The sequence below is a fragment of the Nylanderia fulva genome, unplaced genomic scaffold (genome assembly GCF_048542155.1).
Source record: "Nylanderia fulva isolate GAGA-0341 unplaced genomic scaffold, ASM4854215v1 Scaffold42, whole genome shotgun sequence".
In the NCBI taxonomy this organism is placed as follows: Eukaryota; Metazoa; Arthropoda; class Insecta; order Hymenoptera; family Formicidae; genus Nylanderia; species Nylanderia fulva.
The window spans coordinates 1560884-1588847 of record NW_028190499.1 but is presented as its reverse complement, the minus strand read 5'-3'; the positions used below and the strand labels follow the sequence as shown (position 1 = coordinate 1588847).

The 27964-nt window shown below is 27.6% G+C and overlaps 5 protein-coding genes across 7 annotated transcripts in view; all 5 read right to left on the bottom strand.

Moving 5' to 3' along the window:
* N (neurogenic locus Notch protein) overlaps nucleotides 1-27964 on the bottom strand; it is a 358480-nt gene that overhangs the window by 102794 nt on the left and 227722 nt on the right. The window lies entirely within an intron of this gene.
* Nucleotides 124-4697, bottom strand: LOC114937028 (retinol-binding protein pinta-like). The gene is made up of 5 exons (XM_029310387.2): nucleotides 4413-4697; nucleotides 3523-3682; nucleotides 1178-1280; nucleotides 573-945; nucleotides 124-419 (listed from the first exon to the last, which is right to left on the bottom strand). Exons 1-5 carry the CDS (start codon nucleotides 4573-4575, stop codon nucleotides 343-345), a joined length of 876 nt encoding a protein of 291 aa, XP_029166220.1. The 5' UTR covers nucleotides 4576-4697; the 3' UTR covers nucleotides 124-342.
* Nucleotides 5481-10267, bottom strand: LOC114937022 (retinol-binding protein pinta-like). The gene is made up of 4 exons (XM_029310379.2): nucleotides 10251-10267; nucleotides 6804-6855; nucleotides 5810-6182; nucleotides 5481-5584 (listed from the first exon to the last, which is right to left on the bottom strand). The coding sequence occupies exons 1-4, from the start codon at nucleotides 10265-10267 to the stop codon at nucleotides 5481-5483; spliced, it is 546 nt and encodes a 181-aa protein (XP_029166212.2).
* LOC114929807 (retinol-binding protein pinta-like) lies at nucleotides 10447-14044 on the bottom strand. The gene is made up of 5 exons (XM_029301487.2): nucleotides 13602-14044; nucleotides 12714-12873; nucleotides 11649-11751; nucleotides 11018-11390; nucleotides 10447-10867 (listed from the first exon to the last, which is right to left on the bottom strand). Exons 1-5 carry the CDS (start codon nucleotides 13762-13764, stop codon nucleotides 10791-10793), a joined length of 876 nt encoding a protein of 291 aa, XP_029157320.1. The 5' UTR covers nucleotides 13765-14044; the 3' UTR covers nucleotides 10447-10790.
* LOC114929808 (retinol-binding protein pinta-like) lies at nucleotides 14235-17388 on the bottom strand. Its single transcript, XM_029301488.2, has 5 exons — nucleotides 16986-17388; nucleotides 16534-16693; nucleotides 15957-16059; nucleotides 15391-15763; nucleotides 14235-15167 (listed from the first exon to the last, which is right to left on the bottom strand). Exons 1-5 carry the CDS (start codon nucleotides 17146-17148, stop codon nucleotides 15091-15093), a joined length of 876 nt encoding a protein of 291 aa, XP_029157321.1. The 5' UTR covers nucleotides 17149-17388; the 3' UTR covers nucleotides 14235-15090.

The following is a 27964-nucleotide window of genomic DNA, read 5'->3' as shown; positions in this document are numbered from 1 at the left end:
AAATTTCGCTAATTTATCAAAATTTTATTTCTTTTAAGAATTATGTATAAACAAATTTTACTCATATAAAATAATTCTAAATATTAAATGCCATATAAATATATGTAGACATAAATACATACGTACATATACATAAATATATAATATATTCATAAATATACATATACGTAATATTTTTATAAAAGATATTAATTTATTTTAAGCACATTAATTCTACATTTCTTAATTATATTCTCCGTTACTTCCTGTTTTCCAAAATATCAAAATATATTTTTGCGGTGTGCGTTAAAACATAGTAATGTGTATATAAATATTTTAGTTTATTCCATTCCATTTTGATGACTACTTCAAAATTGGTTTATATTTTTCATCATCGATAACCCATTCGCGATTCTCTTCAATTACTTTCTTCCAATATTCTGGAAATATAAGAAACACATTACACAATATAAATTTGTAGGCACTATATAAGTATATGAATTAAGACTTTTATTAATTCATATACTTAATTCGCTACGAAAAAAATCCTTTATTGTGAATCACAAATAAATTTATTACTTTGCCATAATTACCTATTAAGTCTTGAATTGTACCATCAGTTCCGCCATATTCGACCGGCAAAATATTAACTGGCATATCTTTGAAACATTCATGCGCCGTCTGGCGCGAATAGAAATGAAATCTTTCCCTCAGTTTTTTATTCAAAAAATATTTGGTAAGTTCCAGAAATAATTTAGCATATCCCGGCACGTTGATATAGTTGAGCAATTGTATTCTTACGGGGTAGCAACCCTGCCACGCGTGAATCACGTTCATTACAACGGAAGGTGTTAATTGAGCGACGTGGCGCAAAGTTGCATCGCCTAAATCTATAATTACTACGAAACCGTACAAGGATGCTTCAATGCTGTCTCTTAAGACTAGATCTACGACTACAGATGAGACCTAAGAAAAATTAATCCGTCCGAAAATATGAATAAATTCGAAATACCTTGATCGCTACAAACGAATATAATGTTTGTGATAAGCGTACGTATGTGCTATTAATAATACTATATTTTAATATTATTTATAGCATTAATAATATTATAATATTAAATTATAATATTATTAATGTAACATAATATTCTAATATATTATGCTAATAATATTAAAATAGTTATACTATAAATAATACCTTAACTGCTTCTGCTACTGTAATTATGTGTGGGTCATGCACAAGACGAACGATGATTACCAATCTTCCTTGATCGTCCAATTTTCGCAAGGGTAAACAAATACTAAGAGCAAACAAAATATTTTAAAATACTTACACATTTTCTATATTAGTTCTGTAACTATAATAGCAAATTATTTTGTTGAAACTATAAAGTAAATATTATGTTGTATCATTAATCTAAGTTTTCAAAAATCTCATACCTCTGAATTTTTCGATATAGGTATAAATTAATTAATAAAATAATAATATAAAATTCAGAAAAATATTTTAGGAAAATTCGCCTTTAAATTGATAAAATTATTCATTCGGATAAAAGTACAATTATACAGGGTATTCAAACAATAAAATTTTAGGCATACATGAAAATAAACAAAAAAGTCTTAATTCCTAAGTAATACTTCAAAAATCATTTTCTATTGTTAAAGAATAAATTTAATCTATACAGCAGATCTACTTTTTAAGTATTGCTGGTTGCTCTGTAATACATAAAATAAGTCTATTTTTTAGAGTCTTATTTTTAGATATGTGTAAAATTTAGCTAAACTTAAACAACAAAAAACCAGACGTTGTCAACATTTATCATTTCAAATTAATGAGAACGAAAAATGAGTAAATAAATTGAAAATTGTAAGCAAAGAACAAAATTTATCAATAAACTCTGACCTTATAAAAGCTCGTGAGAAAAAGAAGATCGCAGAAAGATTTACCATACAATACATATTCGAAATGTGTTTTATCTACAACAAAAAATGTTTTATAACTAAAATATAAACAATTTTTCAAATGAAAATCTCTCCTCCAATTTTAAAGTCGACCAGACTAGCAATAATTTATTTTAAATAATTAGTTAAATTACAACGTTTCGGCTGTCATGGCAGCCCTTTTCAAGTAATCTATAAACAATTATATACATATAAATATACTCTTAATGCGCTTAATCATACAAATAATTATAAACTTACAAAAATATATATGTTTACATACCAGATTAATACAATAAATCATATTCACAGCAAACCCCCGACAAAATTAACCATTGTTTTGATGAACAATGTATAACTGACAGAAGTAAGCACGAAATAAATAGATGTTGATTGTTAGCAGGAAACTTAGTCACTACGCGTTGAGAAAATAGAAAACCAAAGTACTGTGTCTTTCGCAATTTTTAAAACGTCAATACAAAGTCAAATAAATAAATAAATAAATAAATAAATAAATAAATAAATAAATATGTAACATATGACAATATAATATATTAAATAGCTTCAAGAACGCGATCATAAATCCCACTGAAATTCTCCGTATCTTTTTGTAAATTAATGCTCTTTCTTTGGTTTTTTATATAGAACATTTCTGCTATTTCTCTTTTTCTTGTTTGTTTTTCTTGATGCAGAATCACAGGAGAATCCCAACGGAACTCATGATCGTTGCAAGTCCGATGCAAACTAACAACTGAGTGTGATGTCGTGTCTTTTTTGATGTTATTTTTATGTTCCTTAATACGTGTTTCTAAATGTCGCTTTGTTTGTCCAATATATGTAGAGTCACAATTCGCGCATTCGATCTTATAAACGACATCGGTTCTTTTTAAGTTATCAATACTATCTTTTCCTCTTTTTATCAATGTGTCTAATTTTTTTGGAACGGTATATAATACACCGGTATATAATACATACATACTGGTCAACTTTAAAATTGGAGGAGAGATTTTCATTATTTATTACTGGCGACTCTTAAGGATTATTATTTGATTTTTCAAATATTATTAGTTAAGACTTTTCGGATTATTTTTACGAGTATTACATATGTGTAAAATTTAGCTAAACTTAAACAACAAAAAACCAGACGTTGTCAACATTTATCATTTCAAATTAATGAGAACGAAAAATGAGTAAATAAATTGAAAATTGTAAGCAAAGAACAAAAATTATCAATAAACTCTGACCTTATAAAAGCTCGTGAGAAAAAAAAGATCGCATAAAGATTTACCATACAATACATATTCGAAATGTGTTTTATCTACAACAGAAAATGTTTTATAACTAAAATATAAACGATTTTTCAAATATTATTAGTTAAGACTTTTCGGATTATTTTTACGAGTATTACATATACTTCTAAAATTTGGTACCATCTTTTTGTGCACCCCGTACAAGGCAAGCTATATGTTATAAAATTATAAAATAAATACAAAATTTTAAAACTGCATTTAAATTTTGTCTAATTTATTAATTAAACGAATTGAATTCGGCAATATTATTATCACCATTAACATCTTCATAATAATATTTTGGAACTGTTACCCCAAATCAAGCAATTCCTGTAATTTCGGTTGTAGTGGATCTCGATTTGCATACCATTCTGGTAATTTAGCTCGTTGCATTTGATAATTTTGCATTTTTGTTTTAGTTTTCTCGATATTAAATTTGCAGACTCTCAAAAATCGCAAAATGGTGAAGTCATCTGCATTTAAATTTACATATTATCTCAAATATAAATTATAATCAAAACATTGGATAAATTTTGTAGAATCATGAATCTAATTTCAGAAACGGCATAGTTTTCTAACATTTTTTTAATAGAGAATGTAATATATTACAACATTTCTTTCACTAAACTCTATGTGAAGAGGAAAAGTCAAAATTATTATTTAAATTATTATTTAATTACTTATTTAATGGTATCTTTCTGCAACATTACGTAGTTTAAAATGTTTTATTTATGAATTGCAAAGGTCTTGAACATTGAGAGATATTAATATCCGTATAGATAATTTGCACTTGTTTTTATTTTTACATCATAATTGCTAAATAGAAATCTCGTAATTCTAAGTATGCATTTAGTCTTATTGTTAATATAGAAGGATATTATTTCATTATATAACACTGAAAGATAACACGCGAAGATAATACGCACATTTTATAAATACTTGTGTAATAATTTTAAAATTTAACTTTAAGAAATTTTCAAATTACCATTCTGTAACAAAACCATGTAAGATTTGCCACCTATTTTTTATTAAACAAAACTCAACGAATTTTACATAACAATACATTAAGCTCCATTATAATCCATATTAATGTATTAATGCTACTGAATATTAACTTTTATGCACTGGATTAATTTTAATGTTCCGGAACTAATGACTATCTAAACCGTCATTAAAAAAATATCGTATCAATGTTATTTTTACCAGTTCGTGCGCGCAAATCACTCTCTTGAATCCATCGCTTAATCTCCGAGATAGCGTTTTCTCTATCTTCGTCAGATTCATTTAAAACCTTCGCTGCGTACTCCTTTTGCTCACTTGTTAACTTAAGCGGAGAATTATCGGAACAATTTGGTGGTTCCGCCATCGTAATAATAATCGCAAAACTTCTGATCTACTGACACTTTTCGTATCGAGGAAACACTCGCGTCTGCGACTGTCAGAAGAATATTACGTAATTTATCAAGCGAGGTTGTTCTTCGCGCATGCGTAATAAAATAATGGCGATATATATGTGTGTACATGCGTGTTTGTTCGCTAGATGACATGTGAATATGCAATATTCGTTGTAGACCGTGATTGTATTTGTACGAAGAACTTTCGACGCTATATAGTTTCATCATCTTCAAATGAACTATACTTAATAGATATATAAGATATGTAATCGGTCTTTCGCGCATGCGTAATATGATAGCGATATGCATGTGTACATGTGCCTGTTCGCTGGACAGATTTATGTACTTCATTTATTATAGACTAATAATATTTTAACTCTTTATTTGCGAAGATTAATATTCTCTAAAAAGAACCGACAATTAAAAGTTTAAAAATATATTTATAAATCGGAAGAAAGAAAAGAATGCAGTTTTCAGTTCTAGTTGCATGAATCATAAAAAATGATCATAAGAAGAGAGAATAAGGTTTTTTATTAAAAAAATATCTACAAATAAGTAATATTAAATGTCGCGAATTTATCAAAATTTTATTTCTTTTAAGAATTATGTATGGACAAATTTTACTCATATAAAATAATTCTAAATATTAAATGCCCCATATATATATATGTAGACATAAATACATTCATACATATACATAAATATATGATATATTATTTCCACATATATGTAATATTTTCATAAATAATATTAATTTATTTCAAGTGCATTAATTCTATATTTCATTAATTACTTTTTCCGTTACTTGCTGTTTTCCAAAATATCAAAATATATTTTTGCGGTGTGCGTTAAACATAATAATGTGTATATAAATATTTCAGTTTATTCCGTTCAATTTTGATGACGAATTCAAAATTGGTTTATATTTCTCATCATCGATAACCCATTCGCGATTCTCTTCAACTACTTTTTTCCAATATTCTGAAAATATAAGAAATCACATTACACAATATAAATGTGTAAGCACTATACAAGTATATGAATTAAAACTCACATCGTTATTAACTTTAAAAAATATTACTTATATTATGATTTTAAATATTATAATCATGTATGTATAAAAAATACTCGCATTTATTTTTCTTCGCCACGAAAAATATCTTTTATTGAAAATCAGAATTGAATATATTCTTTTGTCATAATTACCTATTAATTCTTGAATTGTACCATCAGTTCCGCCATATTCGACCGGCAAAATATTAACTGGCATATCTTTGAAACAATCATGCGCCGTTTGGCGCGAATAGACACAAAATCTTTCCCTCAGTTTTTTATTCAAAAAATGTGTGCTAAGCTCCACAACACATTTAGCATATCCCGGCACGTTGATAGAGTTGAGCAATTGTATTCTTACGGGGTAGCAACCCTGCCACGCGTGAATCACGTTCATTACAACGAAAGGTGTTAATTGAGCGACGTGGCGCAAAGTTGCATCGCCTAAATCTATAATTACTACTAAACCGTACAAGGATGCTTCAATGCTGTCTCTTAAGACTAGATCTACGACTACAGATGAGACCTAAGAAAAATTAATCCGTCCGAAAATATGAATAAATTCGAAATACCTTGATCGCTTCAAACGAATATAATGTTTGTGATAAGCGTACGTATGTGCTATTAATAATACTATATTTTAATATTATTAATAGCATTAATAATATTATAATATTCAATTTAAAAACTTATGCAAATTTAAAATTAATATAAAATAAAAAGAAATAAAAAAATTTTATTTAAAAAAACTGGGCGCGCTGCTAAATAATATTCTAATGATATTAAAATTAAATTGTTACTCTTAAACTCATTGCAGCGCGCCCAGTTTTTTTAACTAAAATTTTTTTATTTCTTTTTATTTTATATTAATTTTAAATTTGCATAAGTTTTTAAATTTTAATTTTTTATAAAAATGTTTATTTATTCGCGCAATAATTGGACATTACTTTTTGTAGAGATATTAATTTTAGAATATAAATTTTTGTCAATTGATAGACTTTTTTACTTAAAAATACTTTTTTGTTTAACACTTTTTCACATGGCGCATGGACTTGGCATCTTGTTTATCTTTTTTTTAAAAGATAAGTTTTTTTATGGTACAATTCTACATTTGCATATTTAAATTTTTATTGATTCATTATACGACTCTATATATGTCTGCAACTTTAATTTTCCACTGGTACAAGTTTCTACTTTCACTTGGCGCAATTTTTTTTTTATTTCATTACTTTTGTTACGATTGTACATGGGTTTATAATCGATAATTTTTCATACAATTCTATTGTACATGGATTTGCAATGGATAATTTTTGTTAATGGCGTGCCCTTAACTGGTCGCCTTTTTTTACCTTTTTTAAAGGTGAGTTTTTAGAGATTATATCATTCATTTTTGTATATGATAAGCATCTTTAAATAAATAAGCAAATTCAATTTTTCTGGCATTTTCTTATTTTAGGTACACATATATCCAATAATTAATATACAAAATTAAATATTATTCATCACACAATTTGTATCAAAATAATATATTTTTAAAAATTTATTTTAAATTTATTTAATCATTTTTATCATTGTGATTGTAGTGGCAAGGATTTTATTGCTCAGTGTCATTGCAAGCATCTGGCCTGTATATACCATAATATATTGTGTAATACATTGGCTAAGTATGACAATATGGATTTTGATAGATTCCCATGGAATATTGGAATTTTGTCAGACTTGCAGTCATCCACCACATATGCAGCCTACAATTAAAGAACGCATTTATTCCATATTATTTGCTTCCGTTATTGGCATAGTGCACATTTTTATATATCTCAATGCTGTAGATAGCAAAACATTTTGAAAACATCTATCTTTCTATGTTATCTGCTTTTTTGAAAATATTGCAGCAAATTTATTATGGCAATATGCTTGTCCTCCTGCAGTTAAAGAGGCTTAGTACTTTAATATAATCTTTATTATTTGTATCATTTCCTTTTTCTTGGGAATTACAACAATGCTTTTGTACTATATTGTCTTGCATCCCTCAAAAAGACAACATACTTCAAACGCACCAGTTCAAGCAATGTAACTTTGATATTTATTTACTTTAAAAAATGAGAGATAAATTATACAATATGCAATTAACCTTATCTTATGACTTTTATAAATCTTATGATAAAATCTAACTCTCTCTTAATCTTTATTATGAAAAGAATCTCGGTATTATATGAAATAATTTCATTGTAATTAATAGTTTAACTTTCAAAAATTTTGCAAAATAAAATAACTCATACATTGTATTTCTACCATATATATAAAAAAAAGATAGGTAAATATAAATAAATAAATATATATTTATGATATACAATAAATAAATATATATTTATATATATATATATATATATATATATATAATGTTGGATTTTTATTATATATATATAATTTTAAAAAATCTTTTTTATATGCTATTGAATTTTAATACATACAATTTTGATTATATGTATTTTAATTGATTATATTTATAAGTATTTTTATATTATCTTAAAAAGACTGCATAGAATTATTTGTGCGACACTCTTATATGTATGTATAATTAATAGGGACCAACTACACATTTTTTTTTCCACTGAATAAAAACAATCTCAATATTAAAATTAAATTATAAAAAAGATATTGTGATATTTTATTGATGAGAAATGTACATTTATAATTGTATTAAATACAAAAATAAACATGCCATGAATTACTATATATACATATTTTCATAATTATCAAACTTAAAAATATAATATTGTTACCAAAGAAGAAAGCACTATTTAAAAACTCTAAAAGTTCATAATTTGTTAAATTAGTAATTAAATACTGCATTTTGTATAATTTTTAAGCTTTATTCTTTTATTTTTCTTTATTTAATTGAATAGATATTAACATCCAATGTAGCATACAGATTAAATTAACAACCAAAAAAATAAATCTTAACTTTGAAATATATTTTTGTTTCTTTTAAATATCAATCAACTGGATTTTGTACTACTATTAATATGAATTCTTAATCTGGTGCCATCATAATTTTATGTTTTTTGCTACGTATGCGCAAGAAAGTTAAATCATTTGTTGGATTCAAGTCACGTATGACAGAACGAGCTTTATCTGACAATTGACTTATCAAACCTGCGTATTGAACTGTTGTCGTATTATCTAATGTTGACTTTATAGGAATACCTAAAACAAATATAATTTTATAAATTTTTGTTTACAACTACAAGTAAATCATGTCAATGATCTCATGTAATATCTTCTGCATTCACCACTATTGTTCCAACTACCCTTTTATGAGACTGAATTTGTTTCATAGTTTCTTCAACCTCTTATAAATTATTTCATCGAAATTTATTAATAAAATTTTTATTTTAAATATTCCAATAACGGAAGCAAATCATATGGAATAAATGCGTTCTTTAATTGTAGGCTGCATATGTGGTGGATGACTGTAAGTCCGACAAAATTCCAATATTCCATGGGAATCTATCAAAATCTATATTGTCATACTTAGCCAATGTATTACACAATATATTATGGTATATACAGGCCAGATGCTTGCAATGACACTGAGCAATAAGATCCTTGCCACTACAATCACAATGATAAAAATGATTAAATAAATTTAAAATAAATTTTAAAAAATATATTATTTTGATACAAAAAGTGTGATGAATAATATTTAATTTTGTATATTAATTATTGGATATATATGTACCTGCAATAAAAAAATGCCAGAAAAATTGTAAAATAGTTCCTATAGCACTGATATTAGATTTATCTTGTTAAGCTAATCGAATGCTGCGATGATAACTAGCCATTGCCCAACCCATGCTCACAAGTGAGCTGATAATGCTACCTGCTTGATGTACAACTGAAAAAAATATAGAAGCTAATTAAGAAAATTATTAAAAATATATGCATACTCATACATAGGCATTTATATAATTGAAATATTATTGAAATAATAGCAAAATATCTGATTTTGTATCACAGACTGTAAACTTGCACATAAATTATTATGACAATAAATTTGCAAATAATAACATTAAAATTGAATGTAAAAATTGAAATTGAAAATTGAAAATATCTAACCCCGCACGCTGTCAATATAGCGGAGGGCAACTATCCGCCGTCTGTTGTAAAACGTGCGAGATGGACATTTCCAATACATGCATCTATTCATGTGTTGTGTACGTGTGATATATGTGTGCGCATGTGTTGTATACGTGTGAATACGTGTAGCACGATACTACTATGTTTGCGTGGTCGATGATGATAATAATAATGATGATGACGGGGACGTTTCTTAAAAGAAATTTTTCATATTTCGACTTTGCAATTATATATCTCTGCTTACAAATCACGTAGAGCAGAAATAAAGACACTTTTATTATATAATTCAAACTCAATCTATCGATTAAGTCTAGTATAAACTCGATTGCTTCAGCCGTTATTGAGAATTCGAAATATTATAAAGATTCAAATGTCCGACTCGCGTTAAGATACACGGTGTCTCGGCTACGCCCTTAACTGGTCGCGAGACACTACCGTGTCTCTTGATTATAACCCTTTATCTGCGAACATTTTTATTCTCTAAAAAGAACCGATAATCAAAAATTTATAAATATATTTATAAATCGGAAGAAAGAAAAGAATGCAGTTTTCAGATGGTAGTTCTAGTTGAATGAATCATCGCTAAAAAATGACCATAAAAAGCGAGAATAAGGTTTTTTATTGAAAAAAATATCTACAATTAACTGATATTAAATTTCGCTAATTTATCAAAATTTTATTTCTTTTAAGAATTATGTATAGACAAATTTTACTCATATAAAATAATTCTAAATATTAAATGCCATATAAATATATGTAGACATAAATACATACGTACATATACATAAATATATAATATATTCATAAATATACATATACGTAATATTTTTATAAAAGATATTAATTTATTTCAAGCCCATTAATTCTACATTTCTTAATTATATTCTCCGTTACTTCCTGTTTTCCAAAATATCAAAATATATTTTTGCGGTGTGCGTTAAAACATAGTAATGTGTATATAAATATTTTAGTTTATTCCATTCCATTTTGATGACTACTTCAAAATTGGTTTATATTTTTCATCATCGATAACCCATTCGCGATTCTCTTCAACTACTTTCTTCCAATATTCTGGAAATATAAGAAACACATTACACAATATAATTTTGTAGGCACTATATAAGTATATGAATTAAGACTTTTATTAATTCATATACTTAATTCGCTACGAAAAAAATCCTTTATTGTGAATCACAAATAAAATTACTTTGCCATAATTACCTATTATGTCTTGAATTGTACCATCAGTTCCGCCATATTCGACCGGCAAAATATTAACTGGCATATTTTTGAAACAATCATGCGCCGTCTGGCGCGAATAGAAATGAAATCTTTCCCTCAGTTTTTTTTTCAAAACAAATCTGGTAAGCTCCAGAATTAATTTAGCATATTCCGGCACGTTGATATAGTTGAGCAATTTCATTCTTATGGGGTAGCAACCCTGCCACGCGTGCAACGCGTTTATTAGAACGGAAGGTGTTAATTGAGCGACGTGACGCAAAGTTGCACCGCCTAAATCCACAATCAGTACTACACCGTACAAGGATGCTTCAACGCTATCTCTTAAGATTATGTCTATGACTATAAAGAAGACCTAAAAAAAATTCATCCGTCCGAAAATATGAATAAATTCGAAATACCTTGATCGCTTCAAACGAATATAATGTTTGTGATAAGCGCACGTATGTGCTATTAATAATACTATATTTTAATATTATTAATAGCATTAATAATATTATAATATTAAATTATAATATTATTAATGTCGTAATTATTATAATATTATTAATGTAACATAATATTCTAATATATTATGCTAATAATATTAAAATAGTTATACTATAAATAATACCTTAACTACTTCTGTTATTGTAATTACGTGTGGGTCATGCACAAGACGAACGATGATTACCAATCTTCCTTGATCGTCCAATTTTCGCAAAGGTAAACAAATACTAAGAGCAAACAAAATATTTTAAAATACTTACACATTTCCTATATTAGTTCTGTAACTATAATAGCAAATGATTTTGTTGAAACTATAAAGTAAATATTATGTTGTATCATTAATCTAAGTTTTCAAAAATCTCATACCTCTGAATTTTTCGATATAGGTATAAATTAATTAATAAAATAATAATATAAAATTGAGAAAAATATTTTAGGAAAATTCGCCTTTAAATTGATAAAATTACTCATTCGGATAAAAGTACAATTATACAGGGTATTCAAACAATAAAATTTTAGGCATACATAAAAATAAACAAAAAAGTCTTAATTCCTAAGTAATACTTCAAAAATCATTTTCTATTGTTAAAGAATAAATTTAATCTATACAGCAGATCAATACTTTTGAAGTATTGCTGGTTGCTCTGTCATACATAAAATTAGTCTATTTTTTAGAGTCTTATTTTTAGATATGTGTAAAATTTAGCTAAACTTAAACAACAAAAAACCAGACGTTGTCAACATTTATCATTTCAAATTAATGAGAACGAAAAATGAGTAAATAAATTGAAAATTGTAAGCAAAGAACAAAAATTATCAATAAACTCTGACCTTATAAAAGCTCGTGAGAAAAAAAAGATCGCATAAAGATTTACCATACAATACATATTCGAAATGTGTTTTATCTACAACAGAAAATGTTTTATAACTAAAATATAAACGATTTTTCAAATATTATTAGTTAAGACTTTTCGGATTATTTTTACGAGTATTACATATACTTCTAAAATTTGGTACCATCTTTTTGTGCACCCCGTACAAGGCAAGCTATATGTTATAAAATTATAAAATAAATACAAAATTTTAAAACTGCATTTAAATTTTGTCTAATTTATTAATTAAACGAATTGAATTCGGCAATATTATTATCACCATTAACATCTTCATAATAATATTTTGGAACTGTTACCCCAAATCAAGCAATTCCTGTAATTTCGGTTGTAGTGGATCTCGATTTGCATACCATTCTGGTAATTTAGCTCGTTGCATTTGATAATTTTGCATTTTTGTTTTAGTTTTCTCGATATTAAATTTGCAGACTCTCAAAAATCGCAAAATGGTGAAGTCATCTGCATTTAAATTTACATATTATCTCAAATATAAATTATAATCAAAACATTGGATAAATTTTGTAGAATCATGAATCTAATTTCAGAAACGGCATAGTTTTCTAACATTTTTTTAATAGAGAGTGTAATATATTACAACATTTCTTTCACTAAACTCTATGTGAAAAGGAAAAGTCAAAATTATTATTAAAATTATTATTTAATTACTTATTTATTTGTATCTTTCTGCAACATTACGTAGTTTAAAATGTTTTATTTATGAATTGCAAAGGTCAATCTTGAACATTGAAAGATATTGATATCCGTATAGATTTTTTGCACTTGTTTTTATTTTTACATCATAATTGCTAAATAGAAATCTCGTAATTCTAAGTATGCATTTAGTCTTAATATAGAAGGATATTATTTCGTTATATAACACTGAAAGATAGCACGCGATGATAATACGCACATTTTATAAATACTTGTGTAATACTTTTAAAATTTAACTTTAAGAAATTTTCAAATTACCATTCTGTAACAAAACCATGTAAGATTTGCCACCTATTTTTTATTAAACAAAACTCAACGAATTTTACATAACAATACATTAAGCTCCATTATAATCCATATTAATGTATTAATGCTACTGAATGTTAACTTTTATGCACTGGATTAATTTTAATGTTCCGGAACTAATGACCATCTAAACCGCCATTAAAAAAATATCGTATCAATGTTATTTTTACCAGTTCGTGCGCGCAAATCACTCTCTTGAATCCATCGCTTAATCTCCGAGATAGCGTTTTCTCTACCTTCGTCAGATTCATTTAAAACCTTTGCTTCGTATTCCTTTTGCTCACCCATCAACTTAAGCAGAAATTTATCGGACGAATTTTGAGATTTAGCCATCGTAACAATAATCGCAGAACTTCTGACCTACTTGACACCTTTCGTTACGAGGAAACATTCGCGTCTGCGATCGTCAGCAGTATACTAGGTGATGTAAATCAAATGAGTATTTCTTCGCGCATGCGTAATATGATGATAGCGATATATATGTGTGTACATGCGTGTTTGTTCGTTAAACATGTGGATATGCCATATTCGTTGTAGACCGTGATTGTATTCGTACGGAGAACCTTCGACGCTATATAGCTTCATCATCTTCAAATGATCTATACTTAATAGATATATAAACATGTAATCGTAACCGACGAAAATATATTTGCACATGATGTGTAAGTCATTATTTTTGTGGAAAATATGCATATATTAGGAAAAAACAATACAACTTTATTATTATTTAAAATCATGTATACGCTTATGCAAGACATGTATGAAAAGCATAAAAAATTCTGTGTAAGATATCAATTACATAATCTCATTATAAGACCGTAACTCTTTATTTGAGAAAATTAATTTTTTATACAAAGAACCGACAATTACAAATTTATAAATGTATTTATATATTGTTGCAACTAGAGCGAATTGAAATTAGTCGCGCGCGTCTTTCGCCTTTTCGTTTTCTAAAAATATACGATCAGCTGTTCGAGCGGAAGGACAGAACACGCATCGATTGTCGACGCGGATTCTGTTTACAAACAGCGCTTGCCTCGTCTTGTCAGCTGTTTGGGTTGCCAAAAGCAAACGTGTAATCTTTATGAGTGTTTGCAGATTCTTCGGACTGGCCAAATGATTCGCGGAAATAACTGCGCAACAAATAATCGATCGCGTTTTCACACCGATAACACCTGCAATCTCGAATTCAACAGATTATAATTTATTTTAATTTAATGAAATATAAACGGGTGGTTCCGATTTACCGGGTTCGAACATACAACAAAAGAAGAAACCAGTTTTCAGATGGTAGTTCTCGTTGCATGAATCGTAAATAATGATCGTAAGGAATATCATTTCTTAGAAAAAATATATCTACAATTAGTTGAAATTAAATTTCGTGAATTTATAAATTTTTTTTTTTTTAGAATTATGTATGTACAAATATTACTCATACAAAATAATTCTAAATATTAAATGTCGATATATATATACATATATACATAATTTTTATAAAAAATATTAATTTGTTTCGAGCGCATGAATTGTATATTTTATTAACTCTCCTTTTTCGTTACTTGCTGTTTTCAAAAAGTTAAAAATATATTTTAGCGTTGTGCGCTAAAACATATTAATGTGTCTATAAATATTTCAGTTTATTCTGTTCAATTTTGATGACTACTTCAAAATTGGTTTATATTTTTCATCATCGATAATCCATTCGTGATTCTCTTCAACTACTTTCTTCCAAAATTCTGGAAATATAAGAAACACATTACACAATAAAAATGTGTAGGCAATATACAAGTATATGAATTAAGACTCACATCGTTATTAGCTTTAGAAGATATTAAGTAAATAATAATTTTAAATATTATAATCCTGTATGTACAAAAAACCATAGCATTTATTTTTTTTCACAACAAAAACATCTTTTACTGTACATCACAAATAAATTTATTATTTTGTCATAATTACCTATTAATTCTTGAATTGTACCATCAGTTCCGCCATATTCTACCGGTAAAATATTAACTGGCACATCTTTGAAAGAATCATGTGTTGTCTTGCGCGAATAGAAATGAAATCTTTCCCTCAGTTTTTTATTCAAAAAATATTTGGTAAGCTCCAGAATAAATTTAGCATATCCCGGCACGTTGATATAGTTGAGCAATTGTATTCTTACGGGGTAGCAACCTTGATACGCATGAATCACGTTCATTACAACGAAAGGTGTTAATTGAGCGACGTGACGCAAAGTTACATCTCCTAAATCCATAATTAGTACTAAACCATACAAGGATGTTTCAACGCTGTCTCTTAAGATCACATCTGCGACCAAAGTTGTGACCTAAAAGAAATTAATCCGCCCGAAAATATGAATAAATTCAAGGTTTCTTGATCGCTTTAAACAAATGTAATATATGTGAGATTCGCACGAATGTGCTATTAATAATATTATAATATAATAGTTAGCATAATTATTATATTATTAGTATAATATTATGTTAATAATATTATCATAATTATGCTATAAATAATACCTTAGCTGCATTTGCTAATGTAAATACGTGTGGATCATACACAAGGCGAATGACGATTACCAATCTTCCTTGATCGTCCAATTTTCGCAAGGGTAAACAAATTCTAAGAGCAAACAAAGTATTTGAAAATACTTACAAATTTTTTTTTCAATTTTGTAATTAATATAACAAATGTTTTTGTTGGAATTATAAAGTGAATATTATGTTGTATTAAGCTAAGTTTCCAAAAATCTTATAGCTCTAAAGTTTTCGATATAGATATAAATTAATTAATAAAATAATAATATGGAATTAAAAAAAATATTTTAGCAAAATTCGACTTTAAAGTGAAAGAATTAATCACTCGGATAAAATTACAATTATACAGGGTATTCAAAAAATCAAATTTTAGGCGTATGTAGTACGTAAAAATAAACAGAAAAGTCTTAATTCCTAAGTAGTACTTAAAAAATCATTTTCTATTGTTAAATAAATTCGATCTACAGAAGATCTACTTTTAAAGTATTGCTAGGTGCTCTGTCATACATAAAATGGATTTATATTCATTAGCATCTTTATAAGATTTTGGAATTGTTACCCCAAATTAAGCAATTCCTGCATTTTCGGTTGTAGTGGATCTCGATCCGCATACCACTCCGGTATTTTAGCTCGTTGCATTTGATAATTTTGCATTTTTGTCTTAGTTTTCTCGATATTAAATTTGCAGGCTCTCAAAAATCGCAAAATGAAAAAGTCATCTGTATTAAATTTACATATTCTCTCAAATAAAAAACTATAATCGAAACATTGAATAAATTTTATAGAAACATGAATCTAATGTGGCATAATTTTGGAGACGGCATATTTTTCTAATAATTTTTTAAATACAATTAGAATAAAATAAAAATACACACCTCTTTTATTGTATTACATTTCCGAAAAAAATATTAAAAAATTATTATTTTAATATTTATGCTCTAAAATTGTCGAACCGTCATTCAAAAATATCTAACAATAAGAATCTCAAGTAAATAAAATTATTAAGTTTACCAGTTCGTGCACGTATGTCGCTCTCTTGAATCCAATATTTAATTTCCGCGATGGCATTTTCTCGATTTTTGTCAGATTCATTTAAAACCTTCGCCGCATATTGCTTTTGCTCGCTTGTCAACTTAAGCGTAATATTATCGTGAAAATTTGGAGACTCCTGCATCTTAGCAAACAATTATAACCGCACAGAACTTAATCTACTGAGAGAACACACTCGAATTTGGGATGAATTCAAATGTCACGGGCTTTTATTGGATAAATTCGCGCATGCTCATCATACCGATGACCAATATATAGATATAGTAGTTTTCAAAAGCTCTTTATTATCAATGTTTGCTCATTATTTTGATAACAGTGCTCCTCAGTAAATGTTCTTCGTACAACACGAACGTATCTTTTATAACTCGAAAATATCTTCAAATTTTTATTTAAAAGTAATATTTGATCGATAGTTTAAATATCTTTTGATACAGTTATTGCGTATAATTAATTATTATATAAAATAGAGATGACATTATTTTCTTAATGTAACAGATTACTTATTGCAAACTAATTATTACGACTAAATTTCGAAAAGAAGTATTTATATTCATTTTTTATTTATTTACATAGACATATCTCAACAAACAGAAGATAAGATAATTTTATCAAAAAAACCAAACTTGCGTCACGTGATGATAACATTTTTACGTAATTATTTTGAAGAATATTATAAACTTTTATCATAGAAGTCAGATAAAGAGACAAATAGAATATTTATTATAATTTAATATTTTTTGTCCATCTTAATATTTAGCATCCATCTTTCGCACATTTTGGAGTTGGAATAATAACTTGCAGTCGACTTTATTTTGCTTCTAAAGTCATCCGTGTATATATTTTATAAGTAAATAATTTTGAATTAATTAATTAGCGCTAAAAAATTCTTTTAGAATTTGACTTAAGTTTCGATCTGATCAAATGAGTTAAAATCCACGTTTTGTAAATAATAACAATATATAAAAATATTATCATCACGTGACGCAAGTTTGGTTTTTTTGATAAAATTATCTTATCTTCTGTTTGATAAGATATGTCTATGTAAATATATAAAAAATGAATATAAATACTTCTTTTCGAAATTTAGTCGTAATAATTAGTTTGCAATAAGTAATCTGTTACATTAAGAAAATAATGTTATCTCTATTTTATTTAATAATTAATTATACGCAATAACTGTATCAAAAATAATTTCTTCTTTTGAATATATGATAATGAGTATTTCTAATATTTGTGACGAGTTTATTTTAACCCATACAGCACATAAGTTTGCAGCAATATTACAACAACATTGCAATATTGTACAGTGCATAGCAATATTGCTGAAATATTATATAGGCATGAATTTGCAATATATAATAGTTTAAACAACGTTGCAGCAACATTTCAGAAATATTATAAAAATAAAGTTCACGCAAAAAATATTAAGCACAGAACATTCAGTCCGATCATGTATTTGGCACATTTCCTATAATCCAATAGTAATATTACATATATATTTTATTGCATTATTGCTGCAATGCTATAGAACAATATTTCTGAAAGCGGACATTTTACCGTTGCTGCAATCTTGCAGCAAGATTGCTGCAACATTTCACAACGTTTATGCAATGAAATGTTGCCATAATGCTGCTGCAATCTTGTTGTGCTGTGGGAAGTCTATTAGGAAGAAAATATTCTTTGTTAACGCTAATTGTTACTTAAAATAAGAAAGGTAAAATAATAGTATATTGTGTATCAAGTGCGGAAAGTTGACAATTGGTCACGAGTGCGGGGGATGGACGCACGAGCCGAAGGCGAGTGAACAATTGTCAATCCGCACGTGATACACATACTATTTTGTATTACAAGTGCAGGCAAAGTGGCTTTGTACGCGTTTTCTGTGCGCGAGGTGGCCGATCGCACGCCGCCATCTTGCGGCGGCACGGTGCGAGAATAGCCGTAGGCAATGGCTTTGAATGCGGTTTATTCACTCACCGCGTCGCCGCTAGATGGCGGCGTGGGAAATCGGACGCTTTCCGCACAGAAAACACGCACACAAAGTGCCACTTTGCCTGCACGTGTAATACAAATAATAGTTTCCTTAGCAATAGAATGATATTTTCCTATACACGGATGACTTTAGCAGCAAAATGAAGTCGATTGCAAGTTATTATTCGAGCTCCAAAAAGTGCAAAAGACGGGCGATAAGTGAAGGTTTTCCGAAGTAGGAAAAGAATGAAAAAACTGAAAAAAATGCAGAAAGCGCGGAAGAGCATCACTCGAACGAAACGATCGAGCAGCCGATAATTACGCCCAGTGGCCATTAATAAACTAATCCTCCGAGAATTGCTTACGGGCCATCCGGAGCAAAGAACCCTGCCGCTTTATCGGCCTTTAGAATCTCCGAGTGCTCAGGGCAATCGTCAAAGGAAGAGACGGATGAGACGGAGGCTGCGGGAAGAGGGGGCCGATTTACAAGGTTTAATGACTTGTGGTATCAAACGGCCGGGAGGAGAAAAAAAGGGGGATAAATGAGATGAGGTGGGTCCGAAGTCCCGGCTAATCACCGACGATATTAATGCGTGGCGTATGAAGAATGCGGCGAAAACCGCGCTTGAGTTCGGTAAATTGCTGACGCTTCCTCGGTGGTTGGAAAAAAAAAGAAACGCACGACGGCGCGTCAACCGTTAATTGAATCATCCATTTTCGAATATGCCTGCGAAGAGGAATAAATTTGTTTCATGAGTAAATTACCCGTACAGCACAAAATATTGTGTTCCAAAAATATTTCTAAATATTGCGATAAATTAGTGCATAAAACATTTTAAAATGGTTTTAGGAATATTTTTAAATAATTTAAACATTTTTGGTGATAACATTGTTTAGAATATTTTCAAAAACTTGTAAAAATACTTTCGATAATTATTTTAGCTTTTAAGAAATATTTTGAAAAGATTTTTAACATCTTTTGTGCTGTATTAACTTCATACGGGTTTGGATTAAAAACCTATACGGAATTATTCGGTTAAAAAAATTATCTCGGAGAATATTCTTTAAATTAAGTCCTATTTTTAATTAACAATAGATATAAATACAATAATTATATAAATAGCGATAAGACACCTCTTTATCAATTATCAATTATCTTTTATCAATTTTTAATCTATTCAAAAATAAATACACTGCCATTTGATCTATAGTAGAAATTGTACACTGAAAAAAAATGTATTAACTTGACTAAACCTTTCGACTAAATATTATTTTGTTAATTGAATATGTAAATATTTAAATTAAATGTAACATATTAAATCTAACAAAACATATATTTAACAAAATAGTAATTTAGTTAAAAAAAATAGAATAATTAAGTTTTATGACACATTAAGTTACAATATAATTTGATGTAAAAAATATTTATTAATTTCAAATAAATAATTGATTAGGCAATATTGAAATAAATATTTATTAATTCAATAATTTTTTCAGTACAATTAATTTAATATTAGACATATTCCTCGTCTCGAGAGAATTTTCTGAGATACAATTTTTCCGAATAGTGGAAGCGATAAATCGATAATGATAATAACGACACCGGTTTAATCTCGAGTCAACGGGTGAAAACTCGTGTGAAAGAACGAAAGGAAAGAACCTTGGCATTAGATAGCCAGGGGGTGGTTCGCCCTTCATCATCGCCAGCAGGGACAGAGAGTCGTGTACGGTAATTTACCGATAATTTCTCAAATCGTTGTCCTTCGTGCAAGTCTGAATAAATCGAGAGAGAAATGATCCTCCTCGGGGAAAGAGGAGCTGTCCTTGAGTAATATCTTCCTAATTACGACGAAGGGTCGTTGAAAAACGCGGATCCTCTAATTCATCGTTCGTTCGTAGGCGTACAAAAAAATGCCTAACGGTCTCGGAGATCCTGGATATACATATATATATATATTTCAAGCGTAGATCTCTTGAACCAACGACCACGAAGAATATTTCATACGACGGAGATGATAAATAATACCGACACACGCGATATCGCGTTTTCAGCATTAATATTTGTAAATTATGCACAGGATTGGTAATTGGAAAAAACATATGTTGCAATGTATCTATTTTTTTTTTAATTGTAATAAAAAAAAGTACACGCATATGGGGCGAAGAAAATTAAACGTACACAAGTAATGTGTATTAAAATGTATATAGATATTTTTAATCAATAAAGTTATTTTTAATAATTTTAAAACAATAACTAATATTAAAAAAAATTAATTACAGATACTAATTTTAGATATTAAAAAATGTACATATAGGGGGAAAAATTAAATACACATGAGTAATGTATATTAAAATGTAAATTGCTGCTTCAGGTCGGTAAAATAATTTTTAAATAAACAATTAATGTAAAAAAATGTAATTATAAATGTAATAATTTTAGATATAAGAAAATGTACACATACAGGGAGGAAAAGATTAAATGCACATGAGTAATGCATATTAAAATGTAAATTGCTACTTTAAATCGATAAAATAATTTTGAATAATTTTTAAATAAACAATTAATGTAAAAAAATTAATTACAGATGTAATAATTTTAAATTGCATTTATACACTAATTATTGTCGAAATAATGGTTATCGCCTGCATGAAAGACGGCGCGCTTTGAGGGTTGTTTGAAAATCAACGCGAGGCAAACGAGCCAATTGTAAACCGCTGAAATCCAATTAATTTCGCGGACAGTTGATTAACGAACGGCTACTAATGCGATGGGCAAATGCAACTCGCGCATGCGCGCGTTTCGACCCGCGCGTCGAAGGCCCGCGGACACAAAAGATGTGCTTTCGATTATTAATGAAGTGTCTTTGTCCGTAACGAAACGTACATTAACCGCTATACGGTTGGCGGTCGCCATATTTATTATACCGGGGTACCGGGGCAAATTTTTACCCGAAGTCATCCTTTCCAGATGATGATGCCACGAGTTCGCATTCCTATCATTAGACCAGTTGCGGAGGCGCGATAGTCCATAATGTATTTGCGGTCTTGTCTTAACGATATTCATGCCATATTTCGCGATGCAACTCCCTCTGTATAATTTAAGTTTACCTTCCGCGTTCTTATTCGCGGATACCTCGCGCGTACGCTTAATTGGAAAAGAGGATTAGATTTAAGTAAGGGGATCCTAAGCTAACCTAAGTTTCCTTCCTGTTTTATCGACAAAATGTGAGGTTAGGTAAATTGTAAATCTATTTATTGGCTATACGAATTGTTTTTTTACTTGAAATTAGAACGCTTCGCCCTTTGTTAGTATTAATACTTTAATTTATACAAGGAAAAAGATTTATTAATCTGTATAATTTCATATATCTTGGTTACAAAATTATGAATGCTTAGAATTCATAATTCTGTAACCAAGATATATGAGACTGTACAGATTGATAAATCTTTTTCCTGTGCAAATTAAAGTATTAATATTAACAAAGGGCGAAGCGTTCAATTTCAAGTAAAAAACAATCCGTATAGTCAATAAATAGATTTATAGTTTATCTAACCTCACATTTTGTCGATAAAACAGGACGGAAATCACAGACTTCTCAAGAACGTTTAGGATCACCTCAATGTGCAAAAAATATTTCTTGCAAAGTTATTTTAACATAAAAAAATAAATAAATTTTATAAGTGTGATTTTTAAAAATCAGGATAAATTAAAATATATATTAAAAATTATAGTAAATTGATTGGGGAATTCGATACATTTTTTTCGAAAGGTTTGATTCGATATTCAATTTTGCTTATATATATAAATTCTTTAAATGTTGCACTATAGAGTATTAAAATATATAAATGCTATTTTCTTTTTATAAATTTATATTTTGATTTTTATATATTTATATACAATTTTCGAAACTAGCAGAATATTCCGCGGCAAAAATAGACTCGAATTCTCGTAGATGATATCGGCAAAAAAGCCCTTTTGCGCGTGCGCGAACATTAAGGAAATCGACGAGGTGTGTGGCCCCATACCGCGCTTGATCCTCGGTCAGACTATTAATTAAGCTGCGACTACTGCCTGTCCACTGGTTAATTACAAACCCATTACCTACGTTACCCATTACGAACGGTTGCTTAATCTTCCCGGTTTCGGGCTCGCATGTCATCATCGGACTTCTACCCTGACACGTGACAGATTTATTAACATCGAAACACTATTCGATCATGTAAAACAATAAAATAAAAAAAGTAGAGATCGCCAAATAAAGATAATACGTTATGTATTATGTTAATATTTTTTTTCGAACTTTTAGTTCCGCAGTTTACAAAGCTTGGAAAAAAGATCCTCATTTTATGTCAATCTGATGTATATAAAACCATTTAAACTAACATTTTATTTTTCAAATAAAACGAAAGAGAAAATGGATCTTACATTTTATTATATATCATTTTTTCTTCATTATAATTCTAACAAACCTTTAACTTTTTATCAACAGAAGATCGGTATCAAAATTGCATCTCCGCAATGAAAAAGAATTTAGTTAATCTTATTATATAAGTATTTATATCAATGCTCTCAAATAAATCATTTATTTGAAACTAATAATATTTATTTGATATAAAAAAAATTAATTTGATATAAGAAAATTATTTTCAAAACAAATAAATATTTATTTGTTTCAAATAAATTATTCATTTAACAGTATTGAACTAAATATGTATTAATTTAGTAATTTTTTTCAGTGCGCACTAAAATAATTGTTAACTGAACTAAATCGTTCAACTAAATATTATTTTGTTAATTGAACATGTAGAAAAATGTAAATTAAATATAACATACCTATTAAAATTAACAAAACATAAATATATATACAACTTAATATAAATATACTAATACATGTTCAATTAACAAAATAGTAATTTAGTTGAACGGTTTAGTCAAGTTAATCAATTTTTTTCCAGTGTGATTCAAAATTATATACAATCAAATTTTGCACAAATGCTCGCATTGAAGAAGTTTAAAGTTGACGTTTCGCAAAGAAGTCTCGATAAATTCCCGTTTCTGGTCATCAATTATGTCCATTAATTGTATAAAATTATTAATAAACATTATCATCTCGGCAGTGGGACTGCTTCGTAAGCACTGCATCACTAATCATAGGTCATATCACATAGTCCTACGCTAAAGAAAGGGGAACGGAATTCGAATGACAAGTTTTGCCCGCAGCTACAAGATCGAAAGAAAGAGAAAGAGAGAAGACAGGGAGAGAAAATTGGGTACATTGCGGCATGCTATTAAGGGGATCCTAAATGATGTTTTTACCGACCGAATGCGAGAATATTTATTTTTTTCATATAACTTTTTATTGACTATACTGATCAATAAATCCTTTTCCACGATTAAAGTACTTATAAAAACGGACCGCGCTAGCTATGTTTGCATATATAAATCATATAAAAATCAAAAATTACAGTTTTGTTATCGGCTGCTTTGTGTCAGTTCGTAATAATACTTATTTAATAAAAAAAGTTTTGCAGTTTGTCTGTGCATGGAATATAGTATGCGCGATAAGGATTATATGAAGAAATATTAGTAAGCAATTAAAAGTGAGATTGCAAGTCTAATAAAAAAGTTATATATAAAAAAACATTTCACGCATATGTGTGTGTGCAAATCGAGGCTGCGGAATAAAACAGAGCAGTAGATTAGTTGTGTGATATCGTGATAGATGGAGCTGCAACGTGTTTCTCTCTCTCTCTCTCTCTTTCTCTCGCTCTCTCTCTTTCTGTTTTTTATAAGGTCTGTTCGTTTTGGCTACACTGGCCACATTAGTTCAGAGGTTGTCTTTTTTGTTCGACATTGGAAGGAAAAAGATAACCTCTGAATTAGTGTAGCCAATGTATGCCATTATATATTTTATGTTTGATAATATAAATAATACATCAATTTTTTTCTATAAAAAACTATATATAAAACAGAAAAAATTTTGTGTTATTTATATTATCAAACACATGAAATATATAATGACATACAATTTTATTTTAATTATATTTGTATAATACAATAATATTCACATGATTTTTATAGATAATAAGTATATGCATTTATAATTTATAAAAACTAAATCTTATTTTTCATACATCGAAGTAATTCGAGTAATGATTTTACTGAAATATATATTTGATAGACATTGTGATTCTAACGAATTTTATTTGTTCGCATATACCTGTAAATTGTTATAAAAATTACTTTTACTGTAAATGTAAGATAAATTGTATGCAATCTATAAAACAAAAAGAGAGAGACAGAGAGAGAGAGAGAGAGAGAGAGAGAGAGAGAGAGAGAGAGAGAGAGAGCGAGCTTTTTTTTCTTTCCCGAAAATAGAGACATTCAATGCAAACGGTGAATTATTGTATATCTCTTTACGACACGTACAGCCGAGGAAAAATTTTTTATATATAATTATATAAAATAATTGTATAATTATACATATAATTTTGCGATTATATATGTATAAAATTATACAATTATTTTAATATAATTATATATAAAAAATTTTTTCCCGGGTTGTATGTGTCGTAAAGAAATATATGTATAATTGATCGTTTGCATTGAATGTCACTATTTTTTGAAAAGTAAAAAAAGAGAGCTCTCTCTCTCTCTCTATCTCTCTCTCTCTTTCTTGATCCTTTATGCTTATTGTTAGTATTCTATCAATTAGTAATCAATGCAATCAATCATATCGTTTTACGGCAACAGCCAGTTACTCGTTCACTCACTCATTCATTCTTTTAAAATATGTCCATTTTTATACATAATTATGTAAATTTATATATAAAAAATAAGGGTGCATATATAATCATGTCAAATTTGTATATAAAACATATATATTTATATATATAAAGAAATACTTATTTATTACACTTGTATATATATATATACATATATATATATATACATATATATATATATATAAATTTATATAATTATATATAACAAGCACTTTTACTTAATTATGTATAGACATATTTCATAATATAATTCTGCGATTATACGTATACTTTTATATATTTCTATATAATGTTATATTATTATATACACAAATTTTTGTCCCGGGGTATTTTAAACTTTTATTTTCTTTTTCTTTCCCCATTCTTGTCTGTCTTTACATGCATGTTATTATGTTGTATGTGTATCATGTATAATTTGGATTTGTATGTATGTTGAGAAGATTGGAATAGATAAAATTTTATTACTTCATGTTTTTATATTATAAATGCAGCTTTTTGTAAATATCCGAAATAAATAATTTTTCTACAAATATTTTAAATTTATCAAAATATTTTTTACTGCACAATAAGACTAATATATTTTGCATTATTCTATCTTTATTAATTTTTTTCATAATAAAATGGATTTTATTGAACAAATAATAAATAGTAAATAGAGAAAATATAAAATATCGAAAAGAATATATTCATATAAACATATATTTGTGAAATCGAAATTTTGTTAAAATTGACTTTCATAGAAATTGTATTTTATAAATTTAATTAAAAAAAGCTGCATTTATCAGATAGAAACATAAAGTAATAAAATAATATATTCCAATCTTCTCAACACACACACACACACACACACACACACACACACACACACGCACAAATTCTTATAACAAATGTTATATAAATTATACATATACAGGATGTAACAACGATCATATATCAGGAGTTTTTAGAAGAAAATACGTATTTTATTGAAAAATGTTTTATTACCAAAGTTATAAGGGTTACTTATCATTACATAGTAGTATTAGTATTATGTTGAATAGCATTATCAAAGTCACATAAAGATTATTTGGAAATAATGGAAACCCTCATTTTTTATTGCATGTACATACATGTAGCTTACTTTGAGAGCTTTTCTAAATAAATTTTTCATTCTGTGCATGCAATAAAAAATGAGAGTTTCCATTATTTCCAAATAATCTTTATGTGATTTTGATAATGCTATTCAACATAATACTAATACTACTATGTAATGATAAGTAACCCTTATAACTTTGGTAATAAAACATTTTTCAATAAAATACGTATTTTCTTCTAAAAACTCCTGATATATGATCGTTGTTACATCCTGTATATGTATAATTTATATAACATTTGTTATAAGAAGTTGTGTGCGTGTGTGTGTGTGTGTGTGTGTGTTGAGAAGATTGGAATATATTATTTTATTACTTTATGTTTCTATCTGATAAATGCAGCTTTTTTTAATTAAATTTATAAAATACAATTTCTATGAAAGTCAATTTTAACAAAATTTCGATTTCACAAATATATGTTTATATGAATATATTCTTTTCGATATTTTATATTTTCTCTATTTACTATTTATTATTTGTTCAATAAAATCCATTTTATTATAAAATAAATTAATAAAGATAGAATAATGCAAAATATATTAGTCTAATTGTGCAGTAAAAAATATTTTGATAAATTTAAAATATTTGTAGAAAAATTATTTATTTCGGATATTTACAAAAAGCTGCATTTATAATATAAAAACATGAAGTAATAAAATTTTATCTATTCCAATCTTCTCAACATACATACAAATCCAAATTATACATGATACACATACAACATAATAACATGCATGTAAAGACAGACAAGAATGGGGAAAGAAAAAGAAAATAAAAGTTTAAAATACCCCGGGACAAAAATTTGTGTATATAATAATATAACATTATATAGAAATATATAAAAGTATACGTATAATCGCAGAATTATATTATGAAATATGTCTATACATAATTAAGTAAAAGTGCTTGTTATATATAATTATATAAATTTATATATATATATATATATATATATATATATATATACAAGTGTAATAAATAAGTATTTCTTTATATATATAAATATATATGTTTTATATACAAATTTGACATGATTATATATGCACCCTTATT